This window comes from Anthonomus grandis, chromosome 10 (assembly GCF_022605725.1).
Source record: "Anthonomus grandis grandis chromosome 10, icAntGran1.3, whole genome shotgun sequence".
NCBI lineage: Eukaryota > Metazoa > Arthropoda > Insecta > Coleoptera > Curculionidae > Anthonomus > Anthonomus grandis.
In genome coordinates, this window is record NC_065555.1 from 1288843 (window position 1) to 1307922 (window position 19080).

The 19080-nt window shown below is 34.7% G+C and overlaps 1 protein-coding gene across 1 annotated transcript; it reads left to right on the top strand.

Moving 5' to 3' along the window:
• Positions 1-1905: 1905 nt before the first annotated feature.
• LOC126741500 (retinol dehydrogenase 12-like) lies at positions 1906-18750 on the top strand. Its single transcript, XM_050447920.1, has 6 exons — positions 1906-2551; positions 2601-2726; positions 11362-11562; positions 11615-11815; positions 11873-12000; positions 18474-18750. Exons 1-6 carry the CDS (start codon positions 2356-2358, stop codon positions 18663-18665), a joined length of 1044 nt encoding a protein of 347 aa, XP_050303877.1. The 5' UTR covers positions 1906-2355; the 3' UTR covers positions 18666-18750.
• Positions 18751-19080: the final 330 nt, after the last annotated feature.

The window sequence follows — 19080 nt, forward strand, 5'->3', positions numbered from 1 at the left end:
TTAGGGTTATTTGCCACGTCTTTCAAGTACTTTAAATAATTTATCTTTAATTTTAATGTCCTAAAATAATTTTTTGTTTTCAATTTTTAATTCCAGAACTTTTGGAAGTTTTAACATTTTCCAGATATTTTGACTATTTTTTATGATATTCAAGGCATTTGGATAAAATCTTGTTTTATTCCAGGAATTCGGGGGTCAATTATCGCGTCTTTCAAGTATTTCAAATAATTTTTGTTTTTAATTTCAACATTTTTGAAATTTAAAAAAACATTTTTAGAATTTTTTATATTTTTCGAACATCTTTACGATATTCCAGGCATTTGGAATAACATATCATTTTATTCCTTGACCTTAGGGTTATTTGCCACGTCTTTCAAGTACTTTAAATAATTTATCTTTAATTTTAATGTCCTAAAATAATTTTTTGTTTTGAATTTTTAATTTCAGAATTTTTGGAAGTTTTAACATTTTCCAGATATTTTGACTATTTTTTATGATATTTAAGGCATTTGGAATAAAATCTGGTTTTATTCCAGGACTGTGAAATCATTTTCTACGTCTTCCAGGTATTTCAAATAACCTTTCTTTTAATTTTAATTTCTTAAAATAGGTTTTGATTTTCAATTTTTAATTTCTGAAATTTTGAAATTTTTGAAATAACTTGAACAGTTTCCAGACTTTTTGAGTATTTTTATATTATTCCAGACATTTGTCATAAAGTTTTACGGCAATTTTTCAGTCTTGCAGGATTTCTATTACATAATATTGGAATACAATAATTTTATTTAATTTAAACGCTTTTAAAATTTTAGGATTTTTTTTTTAAATTTGGAAAATTGGCATGTTTTTGGTTTTTATTCCAGGCTTTTAGAATTATTTTTTCTACTTTCCAGATGCTTGGAGTGATTTTTTATGACTTGTTTCCTAACCTACATTTTTAGAAAACTTGGTTAATTTTATATATTATTTCAGACATTTGAAGGAAATTTTTACTCCCTCCAGGGATTTCAATAATTTAAAAAAATATTTTCCAGGAATTTTGCGTAATTTTCAGGCCTTCCAAGCATCTAGAGTAATTTTGTAAAATAAAATGAAAAATGACTTTAAATAATAAGGGTGTAACTCTGAGTGTAACTGATGATAAACCACTTCAAAAGCGAACTATCTATTCATATTATTTTTGTTTTGTCCTTCTATATATCCAGACATCCATAAATACATTTTGTACATCAATAAACACACTTTTATTTTTATATGGTTTTCCTAGGAGTAGGAGGCATCGGCAAAGGTAGACTTAAAGATCTTCTCTGGTAATTGCGTTATGATTTTCGATATATTGGAAAATATTGTGCTGATTTGAGGAAAAAGGAGAACCTTGTATAACAACTGCTTGAACTTCTGCCACGAATATTCCTAATAGAGTCAATAAAAAATTAATTTTTCAACTGTTATTGAACCAATTCACCTTGCAATGAACCTGACACTTTAACAAGTATGACGTCCATACTTATATTACTGTCTTTACCTTGCTTAAACAATATCAGGCTAATTTATAGGAGCAACGGGTACCACTAATGAGGGCACTTTAACCCAAACGGGTACTCTCGTTGAACGTCTTGTACTTTTTGTCAAAACACGATGTTATAATGCTAATACCAACAACTTCCTTGTTTTATTGGCTTGTGTTTCGTATGTATTTGGCACCTAGGAAGTAACCGAAGGTACTCAATTAAATGCAAATTAAAATATTTAATGTAATATGGAGATTCACATAGAGCAACGTCGCTTTTTGTTCCTTATAAGCTAATTGTAAACAGTGTTGTCAGAAATTTAGTTTATAGACCACCAATCAATCAGACAGTCTTTGAAGATAAGGTTCAAATGTGATCCTCTTTATCTGAACTTGAGGTTCAATTAAAAGAAATCAAACGTTCAACATTTTTTGTTCTGTCAACTGTCTTCCTCTATTGATAGACTGAGTAGCAGTGAAATACTTGAAAATGACAATTGCAAATTATGCATTGCAATTATGTAATAATCAATAAGGAATTCTATGAACTTGAGGTTATTGAAGAAGAAGTGTGGAAGTATTGATTGGAAGATGAAACTGCACGACGACGAAATATATCAAGCAACTAAAGATTCCCCCGACCTTCCAAATCAAACATTCTAAAACAACTAAACTACATGACAAATAAAACACGTTGTACATTAATAGATCGATCCAATTTTAAGATAATTACCCGATAGAATAAAGTGTTAAATGTAATATCGAATCATACTTAGCGATCAGGAATTTACAGTAATTACCTTCAGGTTAACAAGTCCGTAGCCTTTCGAAAATTGACATATTTAATGCTCGACCTTTGGCGAAAATCCATAATTCTACGGGTTGCCTGCCGACCGAACAATAATAATAATATGGGGTTGTTTTTATTATTTATCGGTGCCGTTGTGATTTTTGTGCTCTTGAATAGATGGTGGTGTTTTTGGTGTAGGAGTAAGGTCTGTTTGGTGGGAAAAACAGCCATCATTACCGGAGGAGCTTCAGGTAAGTCAGAACCATTGACCTTAGTAACGTTTAACCTTTGCGTTTTAAGGTATTGGTTATCAAACGGCCTTAGCGTTGGCCTCAAAGGGATGCCGAATCATTATAGCTGACAGGGCAAATATAGCACAGGCGGTGGAGAAAATCAAGCAACTCACGCATAACACCAACATAGTTGGTAAGAATTTCTATTGATTCACTACTATTCGCAACAAATGACAACAGCGCTAGCGCGATTTTTCACGATTACTCCCGAAGGCTTAAAGTTGCACTCTGAATTCACTTACTAAGCTTAAAACAGTGCTGCCATATCTCTAATAAAAAAAATCATTTATTAAAGAAATTCAAGGGAGTAATAGCAGTTTGTATGAAAGACAATAGACACTTCGTGCTATTGAAACGCTGTCATCTTAAGATTTTATGTTTTTGGATTAACTGTTTAACCCTAAGTAAATAGCTGCTCAAAAGCACTGGGGCATAGACTTATGCTTCAGTTATAATAGCTGCTTCTGTTGAATTGATCAGGAAACTGATTTTCTTGAATACTTTACAATGGCAACAACGTATCGAAATTTTTCACCAAAAATTGATTTTTTTCGAAATCGAACTAACTATACCATCGTCTTCCTCTTATTACCTACATCACGAAAACACCGGGTTATAATGGGATTCGAGTAGAACTAACAGAATGAGAGCACTTTGAAAATTCGGAAAAAGTCACTTTTCGACCTCGTTTTTGAGGCCAAAAATGGGCTCTAAAAATGCGATGTCTCGGCTAATATAAGAGCTACAACCTTCTGGGTGGTCTTGTTGGATTCAGAATGACAAAACTAAGACAAAACCGTTGGAATTTTCCCGATAGTGGCCATAGAAGCCGAGATATCGACCTCCAAAGTTTGGGTTTTTTCATTTTTCGGGTATACCCCCCCGTATCGAATTTTTTCACCAAAAATTGATTTTTTTCGAAATCGAACTAACTATACCATCGTCTTCCTCTGATCACCCACATCACGAAAACACCGGGTTATAATGTGATTTGAGAAGAACTAACAGAATAAGAGCACTTTGAAAATTCAGAAAAAGTCACTTTTCGACCTCGTTTTTGAGGCCAAAAATGGGCTCCAAAAATGCGATATCTCGGCTAATATAAGAGCTACGACCTTTTGGATGGTCTCGTTGGATTCAGAATGAAAAAACTAAGACAAAACCGTTGGAATTTTCATGATAGTGCCCATAGAAGCCGAGATGTCGAGCTCCAAAGTTCGGGATTTTTCATTTTTCGGGTATACCCCCCCGTATCGAATTTTTTCACCAAAAATTGATTTTTTTCGAAATCGAACTAACTATACCATCGTCTTCCTCTTATCACCCACATCACGAAAACACCGGGTTATAATGGGATTCGAGCAGAAATAACAGAATGAGAGCACTTTGAAAATTCGGAAAAAGTCACTTTTCGACCTCGTTTTTGAGGCCAAAAATGGGCTCTAAAAATGCGATATCTCGGCTAATATAAGAGCTACGACCTTTTGGATGGTCTCGTTGGATTTAGAATGACAAAACTAAGACAAAGCCGTTAAAATTTTTCCGATAGTGCCTATAGAAGCCGAGATATCGACCTCCAAAGTTTGGATTTTTTCATTTTTCGGGTATACCCCCCGTATCGAATTTTTTCACCAAAAATTGATTTTTTTCGAAAACGAACTAACTATACCATCGTCTTCCTCTTATCACCTAGATCACGAAAACACCGGGTTATAATGGGATTCGAGCAGAAATAACAGAATGAGAGCACTTTGAAAATTCGGAAAAAGTCACTTTGCGACATCGTTTTTGAGGCCAAAAATGGGCTCTAAAAATGCAATATCTCGGCTAATATAAGAGCTACGACCTTCTGGATGGTCTCGTTGGATTTAGAATGACAAAACTAAGACAAAACCGTTGGAATTTTCCCGATAGTGCCCATAGAAGCCGAGATATCGACCTCCAAAGTTCGGGATTTTTCATTTTTCGGGTATACCCCCCAGTATCGAATTTTTTCACCAAAAATTGATTTTTTTCGAAATCGAACTAACTATACCATCGTCTTCCTCTTATCACCCACATCACGAAAACACCGGGTTATAATGGGATTCGAGCAGAAATAACAGAATGAGAGCACTTTGAAAATTCGGAAAAAGTCACTTTTCGACCTCGTTTTTGAGGCCAAAAATGGGCTCTAAAAATGCAATATCTCGGCTAATATAAGAGCTACGACCTTCTGGATGGTCTCGTTGGATTTAGAATGACAAAACTAAGACAAAGCCGTTAAAATTTTTCCGATAGGACTTATAGAAGCCGAGATATCGACCTCCAAAGTTTGGGATTTTTAATTTTTCGGGTATACCCCCCCGTATCGAATTTTTTCACCAAAAATTGATTTTTTTCGAAATCGAACTAACTATACCATCGTCTTCCTCTTGTCACCTACATCACGAAAACACCGGGTTATAATGGGATTCGAGCAGAACTAACAGAATGAGAGCACTTTGAAAATTCGGAAAAAGTCACTTTGCGACATCGTTTTTGAGGCCAAAAATGGGCTCTAAAAATGCGATATCTCGGCTAATATAAGAGCTACGACCTTCTGGATGGTCTCGTTGGATTAAGAATGACAAAACTAAGACAAAGCCGTTAAAATTTTCCCAATAGGACTTATAGAAGCCGAGATATCGACCTCCAAAGTTTGGGATTTTTCATTTTTCGGGTATACCCCCCCGTATCGAATTTTTTCACCAAAAATTGATTTTTTTCGAAATCGAACTAACTATACCATCGTCTTCCTTTTATCACCTACATCACGAAAACACCGGGTTATAATGGGATTCGATCAGAAATAACAGAATGAGAGCACTTTGAAAATTCGGAAAAAGTCACTTTTCGACCTCGTTTTTGAGGCCAAAAATGGACTCTAAAAATGCGATATCTCGGCTAATATAAGAGCTACGACCTTCTGGATGGTCTCGTTGGATTTAGAATGACAAAACTAAGACAAAGCCGTTAAAATTTTTCCGATAGTGCCTATAGAAGCCGAGATATCGACCTCCAAAGTTTGGGATTTTTCATTTTTCGGGTATACCCCCCCGTATCGAATTTTTTCACCAAAAATTGATTTTTTTCGAAATCGAACTAACTATACCATCGTCTTCCTTTTATCACCTACATCACGAAAACACCGGGTTATAATGGGATTCGATCAGAAATAACAGAATGAGAGCACTTTGAAAATTCGGAAAAAGTCACTTTTCGACCTCGTTTTTGAGGCCAAAAATGGACTCTAAAAATGCGATATCTCGGCTAATATAAGAGCTACGACCTTCTGGATGGTCTCGTTGGATTTAGAATGACAAAACTAAGACAAAGCCGTTAAAATTTTTCCGATAGTGCCTATAGAAGCCGAGATATCGACCTCCAAAGTTTGGGATTTTTCATTTTTCGGGTATACCCCCCCGTATCGAATTTTTTCACCAAAAATTGATTTTTTTCGAAATCGAACTAACTATACCATCGTCTTCCTTTTATCACCTACATCACGAAAACACCGGGTTATAATGGGATTCGAGCAGAACTAACAGAATGAGAGCACTTTGAAAATTCGGAAAAAGTCACTTTGCGACATCGTTTTTGAGGCCAAAAATGGGCTCTAAAAATGCGATATCTCGGCTAATATAAGAGCTACGACCTTCTGGATGGTCTCGTTGGATTAAGAATGACAAAACTAAGACAAAACCGTTGGAATTTTCCCGATAGGACTTATAGAAGCCGAGATATCGACCTCCAAAGTTTGGGATTTTTAATTTTTCGGGTATACCCCCCCGTATCGAATTTTTTCACCAAAAATTGATTTTTTTCGAAATCGAACTAACTATACCATCGTCTTCCTCTTATCACCTACATCACGAAAACACCGGGTTATAATGGGATTCGATCAGAAATAACAGAATGAGAGCACTTTGAAAATTCGGAAAAAGTCACTTTTCGACCTCGTTTTTGAGGCCAAAAATGGACTCTAAAAATGCGATATCTCGGCTAATATAAGAGCTACGACCTTCTGGATGGTCTCGTTGGATTTAGAATGACAAAACTAAGACAAAGCCGTTAAAATTTTCCCAATAGGACTTATAGAAGCCGAGATATCGACCTCCAAAGTTTGGGATTTTTCATTTTTCGGGTATACCCCCCCGTATCGAATTTTTTCACCAAAAATTGATTTTTTTCGAAATCGAACTAACTATACCATCGTCTTCCTTTTATCACCTACATCACGAAAACACCGGGTTATAATGGGATTCGATCAGAAATAACAGAATGAGAGCACTTTGAAAATTCGGAAAAAGTCACTTTTCGACCTCGTTTTTGAGGCCAAAAATGGACTCTAAAAATGCGATATCTCGGCTAATATAAGAGCTACGACCTTCTGGATGGTCTCGTTGGATTTAGAATGACAAAACTAAGACAAAGCCGTTAAAATTTTCCCAATAGGACTTATAGAAGCCGAGATATCGACCTCCAAAGTTTGGGATTTTTAATTTTTCGGGTATACCCCCCCGTATCGAATTTTTTCACCAAAAATTGATTTTTTTCGAAATCGAACTAACTATACCATCGTCTTCCTCTTGTCACCTACATCACGAAAACACCGGGTTATAATGGGATTCGAGCAGAACTAACAGAATGAGAGCACTTTGAAAATTCGGAAAAAGTCACTTTGCGACATCGTTTTTGAGGCCAAAAATGGGCTCTAAAAATGCGATATCTCGGCTAATATAAGAGCTACGACCTTCTGGATGGTCTCGTTGGATTAAGAATGACAAAACTAAGACAAAGCCGTTAAAATTTTCCCAATAGGACTTATAGAAGCCGAGATATCGACCTCCAAAGTTTGGGATTTTTCATTTTTCGGGTATACCCCCCCGTATCGAATTTTTTCACCAAAAATTGATTTTTTTCGAAATCGAACTAACTATACCATCGTCTTCCTTTTATCACCTACATCACGAAAACACCGGGTTATAATGGGATTCGATCAGAAATAACAGAATGAGAGCACTTTGAAAATTCGGAAAAAGTCACTTTTCGACCTCGTTTTTGAGGCCAAAAATGGACTCTAAAAATGCGATATCTCGGCTAATATAAGAGCTACGACCTTCTGGATGGTCTCGTTGGATTTAGAATGACAAAACTAAGACAAAGCCGTTAAAATTTTTCCGATAGTGCCTATAGAAGCCGAGATATCGACCTCCAAAGTTTGGGATTTTTCATTTTTCGGGTATACCCCCCCGTATCGAATTTTTTCACCAAAAATTGATTTTTTTCGAAATCGAACTAACTATACCATCGTCTTCCTTTTATCACCTACATCACGAAAACACCGGGTTATAATGGGATTCGATCAGAAATAACAGAATGAGAGCACTTTGAAAATTCGGAAAAAGTCACTTTTCGACCTCGTTTTTGAGGCCAAAAATGGACTCTAAAAATGCGATATCTCGGCTAATATAAGAGCTACGACCTTCTGGATGGTCTCGTTGGATTTAGAATGACAAAACTAAGACAAAGCCGTTAAAATTTTTCCGATAGTGCCTATAGAAGCCGAGATATCGACCTCCAAAGTTTGGGATTTTTCATTTTTCGGGTATACCCCCCCGTATCGAATTTTTTCACCAAAAATTGATTTTTTTCGAAATCGAACTAACTATACCATCGTCTTCCTTTTATCACCTACATCACGAAAACACCGGGTTATAATGGGATTCGAGCAGAACTAACAGAATGAGAGCACTTTGAAAATTCGGAAAAAGTCACTTTGCGACATCGTTTTTGAGGCCAAAAATGGGCTCTAAAAATGCGATATCTCGGCTAATATAAGAGCTACGACCTTCTGGATGGTCTCGTTGGATTAAGAATGACAAAACTAAGACAAAACCGTTGGAATTTTCCCGATAGGACTTATAGAAGCCGAGATATCGACCTCCAAAGTTTGGGATTTTTAATTTTTCGGGTATACCCCCCCGTATCGAATTTTTTCACCAAAAATTGATTTTTTTCGAAATCGAACTAACTATACCATCGTCTTCCTCTTATCACCTACATCACGAAAACACCGGGTTATAATGGGATTCGATCAGAAATAACAGAATGAGAGCACTTTGAAAATTCGGAAAAAGTCACTTTTCGACCTCGTTTTTGAGGCCAAAAATGGACTCTAAAAATGCGATATCTCGGCTAATATAAGAGCTACGACCTTCTGGATGGTCTCGTTGGATTTAGAATGACAAAACTAAGACAAAGCCGTTAAAATTTTTCCGATAGTGCCTATAGAAGCCGAGATATCGACCTCCAAAGTTTGGGATTTTTCATTTTTCGGGTATACCCCCCCGTATCGAATTTTTTCACCAAAAATTGATTTTTTTCGAAATCGAACTAACTATACCATCGTCTTCCTTTTATCACCTACATCACGAAAACACCGGGTTATAATGGGATTCGATCAGAAATAACAGAATGAGAGCACTTTGAAAATTCGGAAAAAGTCACTTTTCGACCTCGTTTTTGAGGCCAAAAATGGACTCTAAAAATGCGATATCTCGGCTAATATAAGAGCTACGACCTTCTGGATGGTCTCGTTGGATTTAGAATGACAAAACTAAGACAAAGCCGTTAAAATTTTTCCGATAGTGCCTATAGAAGCCGAGATATCGACCTCCAAATTTTGGGATTTTTCATTTTTCGGGTTTACCTCCCGTATCGAATTTTTTTACTAAAAATTGATTTTTTTCGAAATCGAACTAACTATACCATCGTCTTCCCCTTATCACCTACATCACGAAAACACCGGGTTATAATGGGATTTGAGCAGAACTAACAGAATGAGAGCACTTTGAAAATTCGGAAAAAGTCATTTTTCGACTTCGTTTTTGAGGCCAAAAATGGGCTCTAAAAATGCGATATCTCGGCTAATGTAAGAGCTACGACCTTCTGGATGGTCTCGTTGGATTTAGAATGACAAAACTAAGACAAAACCGTTGGAATTTTCCCGATAGTGCCTATAGAAGCCGAGATTTTGACCTCCAAAGTTTAGGATTTTTCCTTTTTCGGGTATACCCCCCCGTATCGAATTTTTTCACCAAAAATTGATTTTTTTCGAAATCGAACTAACTATACCATCGTCTTCCTCTTATCACCTACATCACGAAAACACCGGGTTATAATGGGATTCGAGCAGAACTAATAGAATGAGAGCACTTTGAAAATTCGGAAAAAGTCACTTTTCGACTTCGTTTTTGAGAACAAAAATGGGCTCTAAAAATGCGATATCTCGGCTAATGTAAGAGCTACGACCTTCTGGATGGTCTCGTTGGATTTAGAATGACAAAACTAAGACAAAGCCGTTAAAATTTTTCCGATAGTGCCTATAGAAGCCGAGATATCGACCTCCAAAGTTTGGATTTTTTCATTTTTCGGGTATACCCCCCCGTATCGAATTTTTTTACCAAAAATTGATTTTTTTCGAAAACGAACTAACTATACCATCGTCTTCCTCTTATCACTTAGATCACGAAAACACCGGGTTATAATGGGATTCGAGCAGAAATAACAGAATGAGAGCACTTTGAAAATTCGGAAAAAGTCACTTTTCGACCTCGTTTTTGAGGCCAAAAATGGGCTTCAAAAATGCGATATCTCGGCTAATATAAGAGCTACGACCTTCTGGATGGTCTCGTTGGATTAAGAATGACAAAACTAAGACAAAACCGTTGGAATTTTCCCGATAGGACTTATAGAAGCCGAGATATCGACCTCCAAAGTTTGGGATTTTTCATTTTTCGGGTATACCCCCCCGTATCGAATTTTTTCACCAAAAATTGATTTTTTTCGAAATCGAACTAACTATACCATCGTCTTCCTCTTATCACCTACATCACGAAAACACCGGGTTATAATGGGATTCGAGCAGAACTAACAAAATGAGAGCACTTTGAAAATTCGGAAAAAGTCACTTTTCGACCTCGTTTTTGAGGCCAAAAATGGGCTCCAAAAATGCGATATCTCGGCTAATATAAGAGCTACGACCTTCTGGGTGGTTTTGTTGGATTCAGAATGACAAAACTAAGACAAAACCGATGGAATTTTCCCGATAGTGCCCATAGAAGCCGAGATATCGACTTCCAAAGTTTGGGATTTTTCATTTTTCGGGTATACCCTCCCGTATCGAATTTTTTTACTAAAAATTGATTTTTTTCGAAATTGAACTAACTATACCATCGTCTTCCTCTGATCACCCACATCACGAAAACACCGGGTTATAATGGCATTCGAGCAGAAATAACAGAATGAGAGCACTTTGAAAATTCGGAAAAGGTCATTTTATCTATATATCTATTATTTATCTTATACTATTATATATCTATTTATATATTATTATTATCTCATTACATCTATTATAGGACCCCATTTACACCTCTTTTATTACTCGAATCAAAATATGTTTTCGACGTCTATGATTTCCAGTCTTAATGAGCCTGGAACTCCTGGAAGCATGAATCCAGTTATTCTTGATCCTCATATTAAAAAATTACTAACATACGTTAAAAAAATCCCATTTAGTGACCCAATTACACACTGTTGTACTACGCTAATACCTACTTAAAGTACAATGATGATTTAATGGCAAAACAACTTATAAAACCATATAATTTGACTATTATTAACCGATCAATTTCCTGACTAGTACGTACCACCAAGTGATTGACTAATGATTTTGTTTTTCAAAGGTAAACAAATTGAACTTTCGTCTTTTAAATCAGTAAGAGAGTTCGCGAAAAGTATCATAGAGACCGAACCAAGACTGCACATTCTGATTTGTAATGCCGGTATCGGAGACTATCGGATACGGACCATCACTGAAGATGGATCGGAAAGAACCATGCAGATCAACTACTTAAGCCACTTTCTTTTGGTCAATTTGCTTATTGGTATACGAAATCCCTTGTTGTACTTATTATAGATTAACCTAAAGGTTTTCAGATCTTTTAAAGAAATCAGCACCCAGCAGGATCATCTTTACCAGCTCCCAAGTGGCATACTTCTCAGATTTATCAGTGGAGAACATGATGCCTAAGGAATCGTATTACAAAAGATGGCTGATTAAATTTAATGGTGGAGTCTACAGCAATTCTAAACTGGCCATGGCAGCGGCAGCCAAAATGTTCGCTGACAGACTGGATGGTGGATATACGTATCCTTAAGTAGCTTCCAAGACGTTTCATTGAGGCATTTTTTTAGGTACCGGAGTTACAGCCAACGCAATTCATCCTGGAATTGTTAAGACTCAAATTATCATGAACGCCATTAGGAATGATAAGAATATTTTTGGTTATCCGTTTATGTTGCTTTTTTATTTAATCGGGAAGGTAAGCAATGAGCTGTAGGTCTTAACAGGTCATTAGCATAAATGAAATTGTTTTATTGGACAAGGGAAGCTAAAGTTTTCTCTTAATCATTTTAAGCTTGTAGCATAGAGCTTATTGAATACTCCACTGTTTCTTTCATTAATGTCAGTTAAAATTTTTCGAGAAATTCACCTTTCAAGTCTCCAAATGAAGCATCAGGGGAAACCTTCGCAGCTTGATAATTTCTAAAGTTTTCGCTGAATCGTTCCAATCTTTTAATCGAGTTTGTACTGGAATGCTCCTAGAGTACTCCACTGTTTATTTCATTAAGTAGTTTTTAAGAAATTGAACTTTTTTCAAGGCAACTTTCCGGAAACTCAGTACTTTTTTAAAAGTACTGAGTACTTTTAAAAAAGTACTGAGTACTGAGACCGGGTTTTAAATATATTTCTTTAGACTGTTTATCGTATTCTAATTTTCGCTGAACTTTTGCTTTTTGAATAAAATCATTGGCTCGTCTATTTGCAATTTGTAAGCGATATCTGATTTCTTGATAATATGCGTCGATATTATATACAGGGTCTATCAAAGTACCATTTAAAATATTAGAAAAATCAACCTTACGTGCAAAAACTAATTCAAATGGCGTATATTCGTGATATACACTGGGAGTTGTTATAACAAAAGCTGAAATAGTTTGTCCATTCATCCCAATCGTCTTGCATTTCGTTTATGTACATTCTAAGAAACTCATTTAAGACTCTATGATTTCTTTCGCAACCACCTATAGTTTGACTATGGTAGGCTGTCGAAATAGAATGTTTAATTTTTAGAAGTTCAGAAAGTGATGTAAGTACTTCGTTTTTATACTCAGTGCCCATATCGGTTCTGATTTCCTGCATTGGGCCCATAATTAAGAATAAATTCATTAAACATTGCCCTAGCTATAGTTTTAGCTTCTTTATTCGGAATAGGGATAATTTTGACAAATTTAGTTAACTCGCACTGGATTGTTATTTTATAAATATTGTTGTTAGGAGTTTTTCTAAATGGTCCAATCGTGTCGATACATGTGACGTCAAAGGCTTTTTGTGGTGTAGGTGTTATTACCATTGGCTCTGAATGAGTTATTTTTCTCTTATTAATTTGACACTTTTGACATTTTTTAACGTATTTGTTGACATCGCGGGACATTCCTTTCCATCGGTAATTTGCTCTTAGCTTCTTAAGCAATTTTTTCTGTCCACAGTGACCTTCGGTAAGTGGATTATCATGATATTCCTGTATTAACGCTAACTTGTCATCATTATTTTTAATAATATTGGGCTCTTCATACAGAAAAATAGTAAGATTTTTTAATTTACTTAAAGCAATATTTTTTAATTCGTTTATTGTGCACAATTTAAATATTTCATCTGTTATTTTTAGCTTTAGTTCCTTAATATTGCAATCAGCAGCCATTTTTTCCAGCTTAGACAAAACTGTTCCTAAGAATGTTTTGTCATTACTGATTAACATTTTATCCTCGATCATAAAATCTTTATTCTTACCCATAAGTATCCATAGATATTTATGCTGAATTTTAAATTTTACATAAGCTAATTTTAAAACATTACTGTTTTCTAAAGTCTCTAGGACTTTTGGTTTAACCGTAAACGGCATGCTAGCATTCTTGCTATTATCTTCTGTTAAGGTAGTATCCTTTTTTGCCATTGCCCATGTTACTGCAAATACGTTGACTGTTTTGTTATTTATTGCCAAATCGCTTAGTTCGCTAATACAAATTCTCGATAATGCATCTGCTCCTACATTGTCCTTTCCTTTAATATATTCAATTTCAAAATTATATTCTTCTAAATCTAATCGCATCCTGGTAAGTTTTGAAGATGGGTCTTTCATAGAAAAGAGATACACTAAAGGCTTATGGTCAGATTTTACCAAAAATTTATTTCCGTACAAATATGGCCTAAAATACTGAATCGCCCAGTGGATGGCTACTAATTCTTGTTCTATAGTCGCTTTATTAGATTCTCCTTTAATGAATGATTTTGAAGCGTAAGCTATTGGCAATTCTTGCCCATTAAAGTTTTGTGATAATATAGCGCCACAAGCATTTTTTGATGCGTCTGTTGTTAAAATAAATTGTTTATTAAAGTCTGGGTATTGCAAAATGTCGGGTTGCAACAACGAATTTTTAAGATAAATAAAAGCTTGTTTAGATTTTTCACTCCATTCGAATTGCGTATTTTTTCTTGTTAACATATTAAGAGGTTTCGCAATTTCTGCAAAGTTTCGAATAAACCTGCGACAATAGTTACAAAATGCTATAAAGCGTTTTACTTCATCAGCATTTCTAGGCTCTAGGTATTTATTAATAATGTCGTATTTTGACTCGTCAGGCAAAATTCCATTACTAGTAATCCTGTGACCTAGGTAAGTAACTTCTTGCGAAAAAAAATTGCATTTTTCGGGATTTAATTTTAAATTGTATTTTCTGCACGTTTCAAATACACTACGTAAATTTTGTAAATGATGATTTTTTGAACAACCAATTACAATTACGCCATCCATGTACAAGAAAGCCTTTTCAGGTGTTATTCCAGCAAATGCTATATTCATCATCCTCTGGAAACTGTTTGGGCTTATTCTGAGGCCAAATGGTAACCTTGTAAATCTGTAGCTACCTGTACTTGTACTAAAAGTTGTGAAATCTCTAGATTCTTCTGCAAGTGGTATTTGATGAAAGCCCGCCTTTAAATCTAGGGTTGAAAATCATTTAGCACGGCCTAGTTGGTCTAAAATATCGTCAATTCGAGGCAATGGAAATTTATCAGGGATAATTTTCTTATTTGCCTCTCTAAAATCCACTACTAGTCGCCATTTTTTATCATGACCCTTAGATTTCTTAGGTACCAAAAGGATTGGACTATTGTAAACAGCATTAGATTCCTCTATTATGTTTTCCTCTAACATTTTACTTACCTGTGCATTTATTTCTTTAGATTGGGAAAGCGGTGTTCGATAATTTTTTATATAGAAAGGTTGCTCATCAGCTAATTTAATTTTTTGTTTATAAAAATTGTTTGTTGTTAATTTATCACATTTTAACCCAAATATATCAGCAAATTCCATGCATAATTCGGTGGTTTCCTTTTTCGCGCATTCCGGGATGTTTTTATTTAATTCCTTTAATAGTTGATCTTTTCGGTTATTTTGATTACAATGCAATTGATAACACGAACAGGATTATTTATGGTTATGGTTTCGCATGTTGTATTTAGAATTTTAATTATTGGATTTGACCTAGAAATTATGGTTGATGCTATGAAAACGCCTGGGGATATTTCGTTATTTAATACAACCGAATCTTCTTTAAGATATTTTAACTTTTCTACTTTTCTAATTATTTCACATCTCGGGGGGATAATTACCATATCTTTTGCAGGGCTGTCATGAATTGGTATAGAGATTAAATTATTATGAAGTCTTATTTGCATTGTCCAATTAGAGTAGTCCAATTGACATTGATATTGTGTAATAAAATCTCTACCAAGAATTCCATCTGCTGGTATGGGAAAATTATCCTCAACTATGTGAAAATTTTGTTTTAAAGAAAAATTGTTAATAAACATTACAGTTTTAGTAGTACCTATGGAAGTTATATATCCTTCTGTAACACCGTTTATCCTGCTAGCATTTGCTCTGTCAACTATTTGGTTTTTATCGATTTTTGTTCGCTTAATTAAAGAAATATCGGCACCAGTATCTACGATTAATGTTATTGTTTCATTTTGTGTCATTTGGGTCTGAACGACGATAAAATTTGACAACGATAGGTCCATGTTAAAAATATTTATTGCTCCCCCAATGGACCTGGTTGGGGTGATAATTCGTTTCCCGAATTATCTGTCTCAAAGCTGCGCACAGAATAGTTTCCTCTGCCTCGTTGAGAATAGCCCCTGTGACCTCTATATCTGCTATGGCCACCATGATAATTATTATGGATGGGAACTTCAGGATTTCTATTAAATCCTCCTCTTTTCCATTGTCCTTGCGCCCTAGGGTAATGACCTCTATAATTTGGATTTCCTCTATTGTTGAATCGATTTTGTGTAAAAAGTACTGTAGAATTTTTTGATTCAGTTTCGACGCTAACCAACTTTATCAAGGCGTCTTGAGTTGTGTTGAATGTGCCTGCTTCCATTATCAACCTGGATCTTTCTGAGGTTGCATTCGATTTTAGGGCTTTAACTGCAATATTAGTTGTATAACCCTCTGCTACATTTACTGGTACACCTTCATTTATATACGCTCCTTTTAAGCTTGTTGCTAAAGCTTCTATGTCAGATGCATATTTTGATGTATCGCTGGATCCTTGTTTAAGAGCTAATAATTTTGCCGAAACTAACTGCGAACTTTCACCTTTAATATTGCTTGTTAGTTTTTGAATTATAATTGGTATGGTATCATTATCGCCAATAAGGTCTCTTGCTTTACCAACTAATTTAGTTTTAATAAGAGCCACGGCATTTGCTTCGTGCCCTTCGCAATTTTCTTGGATTAAAGTTAGTGCGTCAATAAAAGATCGAAGTTTATCCGCTGAGCCATCAAAATCATTGCACAAAACCCTGCTGGTGAAATTAAAAAAATCCATTTTAGTCATCGCCATTTTGCCAGTTCCAATTTTAATTTCAGTGTTTGTATTTTCTTCGTCTGAACCCTCTGAAGAGTTTTCACTGTCAATAATATCCTCCTCAATCACGTTTGGATCAATTAGTTCAGTGCACGATGTAGGTATTTTATACGAAACATTTAATACTTGACATACCCTGACTACTTTATCTCTTGAGAAGGAAAAAAGTTTTTTAATAGCAAAATACTGTTCTTGACTTAAATTTTTGTAATCATGTAATACAAGTTGCACAAAGGTATTATAGTATTTAAGTAAATTATCCCTAACTTCTTGTTTAATTTCCTCTGATTTAGGTATTTTTTTCTTTAAGACTTTTTTTGATTCGTTAGTAATTAATATTTTTAAATTTGATAACTTGGTACAAAGTTCTTCCCAAGCTGATGACATAAAAATAACTAAATTTAGCCTAAATTACGGTAAAAAAAATCTAACATAATAGTAGTACATGAAAAATGTAAACAAAAATCCAACATAAAAATTATTATTCAGCTATATATATGTAATATGTAACTTTATAATATATTATTTAATATATTATAATATTATAACTTTCGATTACTTTATGAACTAATAAAAAAAAATAGTTTTACCCCCAAAAATATTTTAAAACTGCTAAATAGCCAAAAAAATCTTATTCTAAATATACACAAATAAATAAAATTACATACCAACTATATTATAACATTTGTGTGGTCCATGTCCTGGGACGGATGCAAAATCTCCATTACATCTCCTTCTTCCATCTTCCAATAGGTGGCGTTTAATCGCTCGTCCTTAATGTCACTGCTTTCAGGTTTTACTAAAATGTTTTTCTACACCAACACATTGTTTCTTCTTTCACTAACACGGACTCACAAACACAAACCACTATGTAATAGTCTTGCTTAGACATCACCAACTGGAGCTTTCAGCATAAGACTTCTTGACAAATCTCTTTTCATGTTTCTGCGGTAAGCCTTCCTAATTTTTAGTAACACCAAGATTACAACAGCCACAGTGATTATATACAGCAGAATACGGATATCCATAGGGACATTTATAGCTTGTTCTTCCACTATAAAATTGGAGTTTACAACACCTGTGTCCGTAACTTCAGCATGCTTGGTGTTAGTAGTACCCATATTGACTCACACTGTATGTTACTGTACATTAGCACACTTTACAGCAACTAGCTCCCATACTTTTACCACGGTTTTACTATAAACATTTTTCTTTTTGTACTATATACATATAGAACAATTACTACTCTTACTGAAAAATGCACTAAAAAATGGTGTTTGGCACTGGCAGGATCGCCATGTGAAGGTTCGATTTAGGAATTATAAAGCCAAATGCGCTTACACCATTGTATATTACTCTCTTCGATGATATCTTGTGTATTAGTAGTTATTTAAAAACAGTGTTCTACATAATTGTCGTGCATACGTGTGCAATAGTATTGCATAAATATTTAACAATAATAATAATTAATTGTATAACAAATTAATATACAGTATGATACTTGAAAATAAATAACATATATCACTATTATATTATTGTACCACAACCTCTTTACTAGTAAGGAAAACCTTTGAAGTTATCAAGCTCCTGAATCACTTTCAATAAATACATTTTATACATAAATACTTCCTCTTTAACTTTAGTTTCATTGATCTAGGTTTAGTAACTTTTGAAAAATGTTCATCTTTTCGGGTCCAAGTGGGAAGCTTTGCTGCATTATATCTTCTAAAGTTTTCTCTATATCCTTGACGAAATTTTTTAAGCAATTAATTTTTACATTAAAGAATGATTTGTTTTGTAGACTTCAGAAGAAGGTGCACAAACACTGATCCACCTCGCTCATTCAGACGAAGTAAAAGACGTTACAGGACAATCGTTCATTGAGGGAGTCCGATGGATAAAACCTTTCCAGATTACCGACACATTTTGCAAGGAACTTTGGGATATTTCTGTTAAATTAATTCATTTGCAATCTGACGAAATGACTTTATAAATGTTGTAATGAAAAGTTAATGTAGTAAATTTACTCTCAATGAGAATATGTGATATTTTTATAAATTGAATGGTTTGGACATTAATATGTAATTTTATTTATTTACTTTATCCTGTCCTACAGTGAGAGAGATCGCATAATATATTTTAATTGACATCAACAGGAAAATAGCGTATTAATAAGAGAAAGAAAATATGGAAACAAAAGCGAACCGACTCCCCGGAGATTATTAAAAGTCAATGAATACGTCCCGTTCGATTCGCCAAATCGCTTGTCATCTGTTTTTCTTCCGACTACGAATTTTCCGCTCGATTGCCCTCGTTTGTGAGAGATTCAGCAGGTTCGGCAAGAAAAGTTCTTTACAAACCCCGATTAAACAGACGTCAAGTAATTATTGAAAAAAAAATAAATAAAT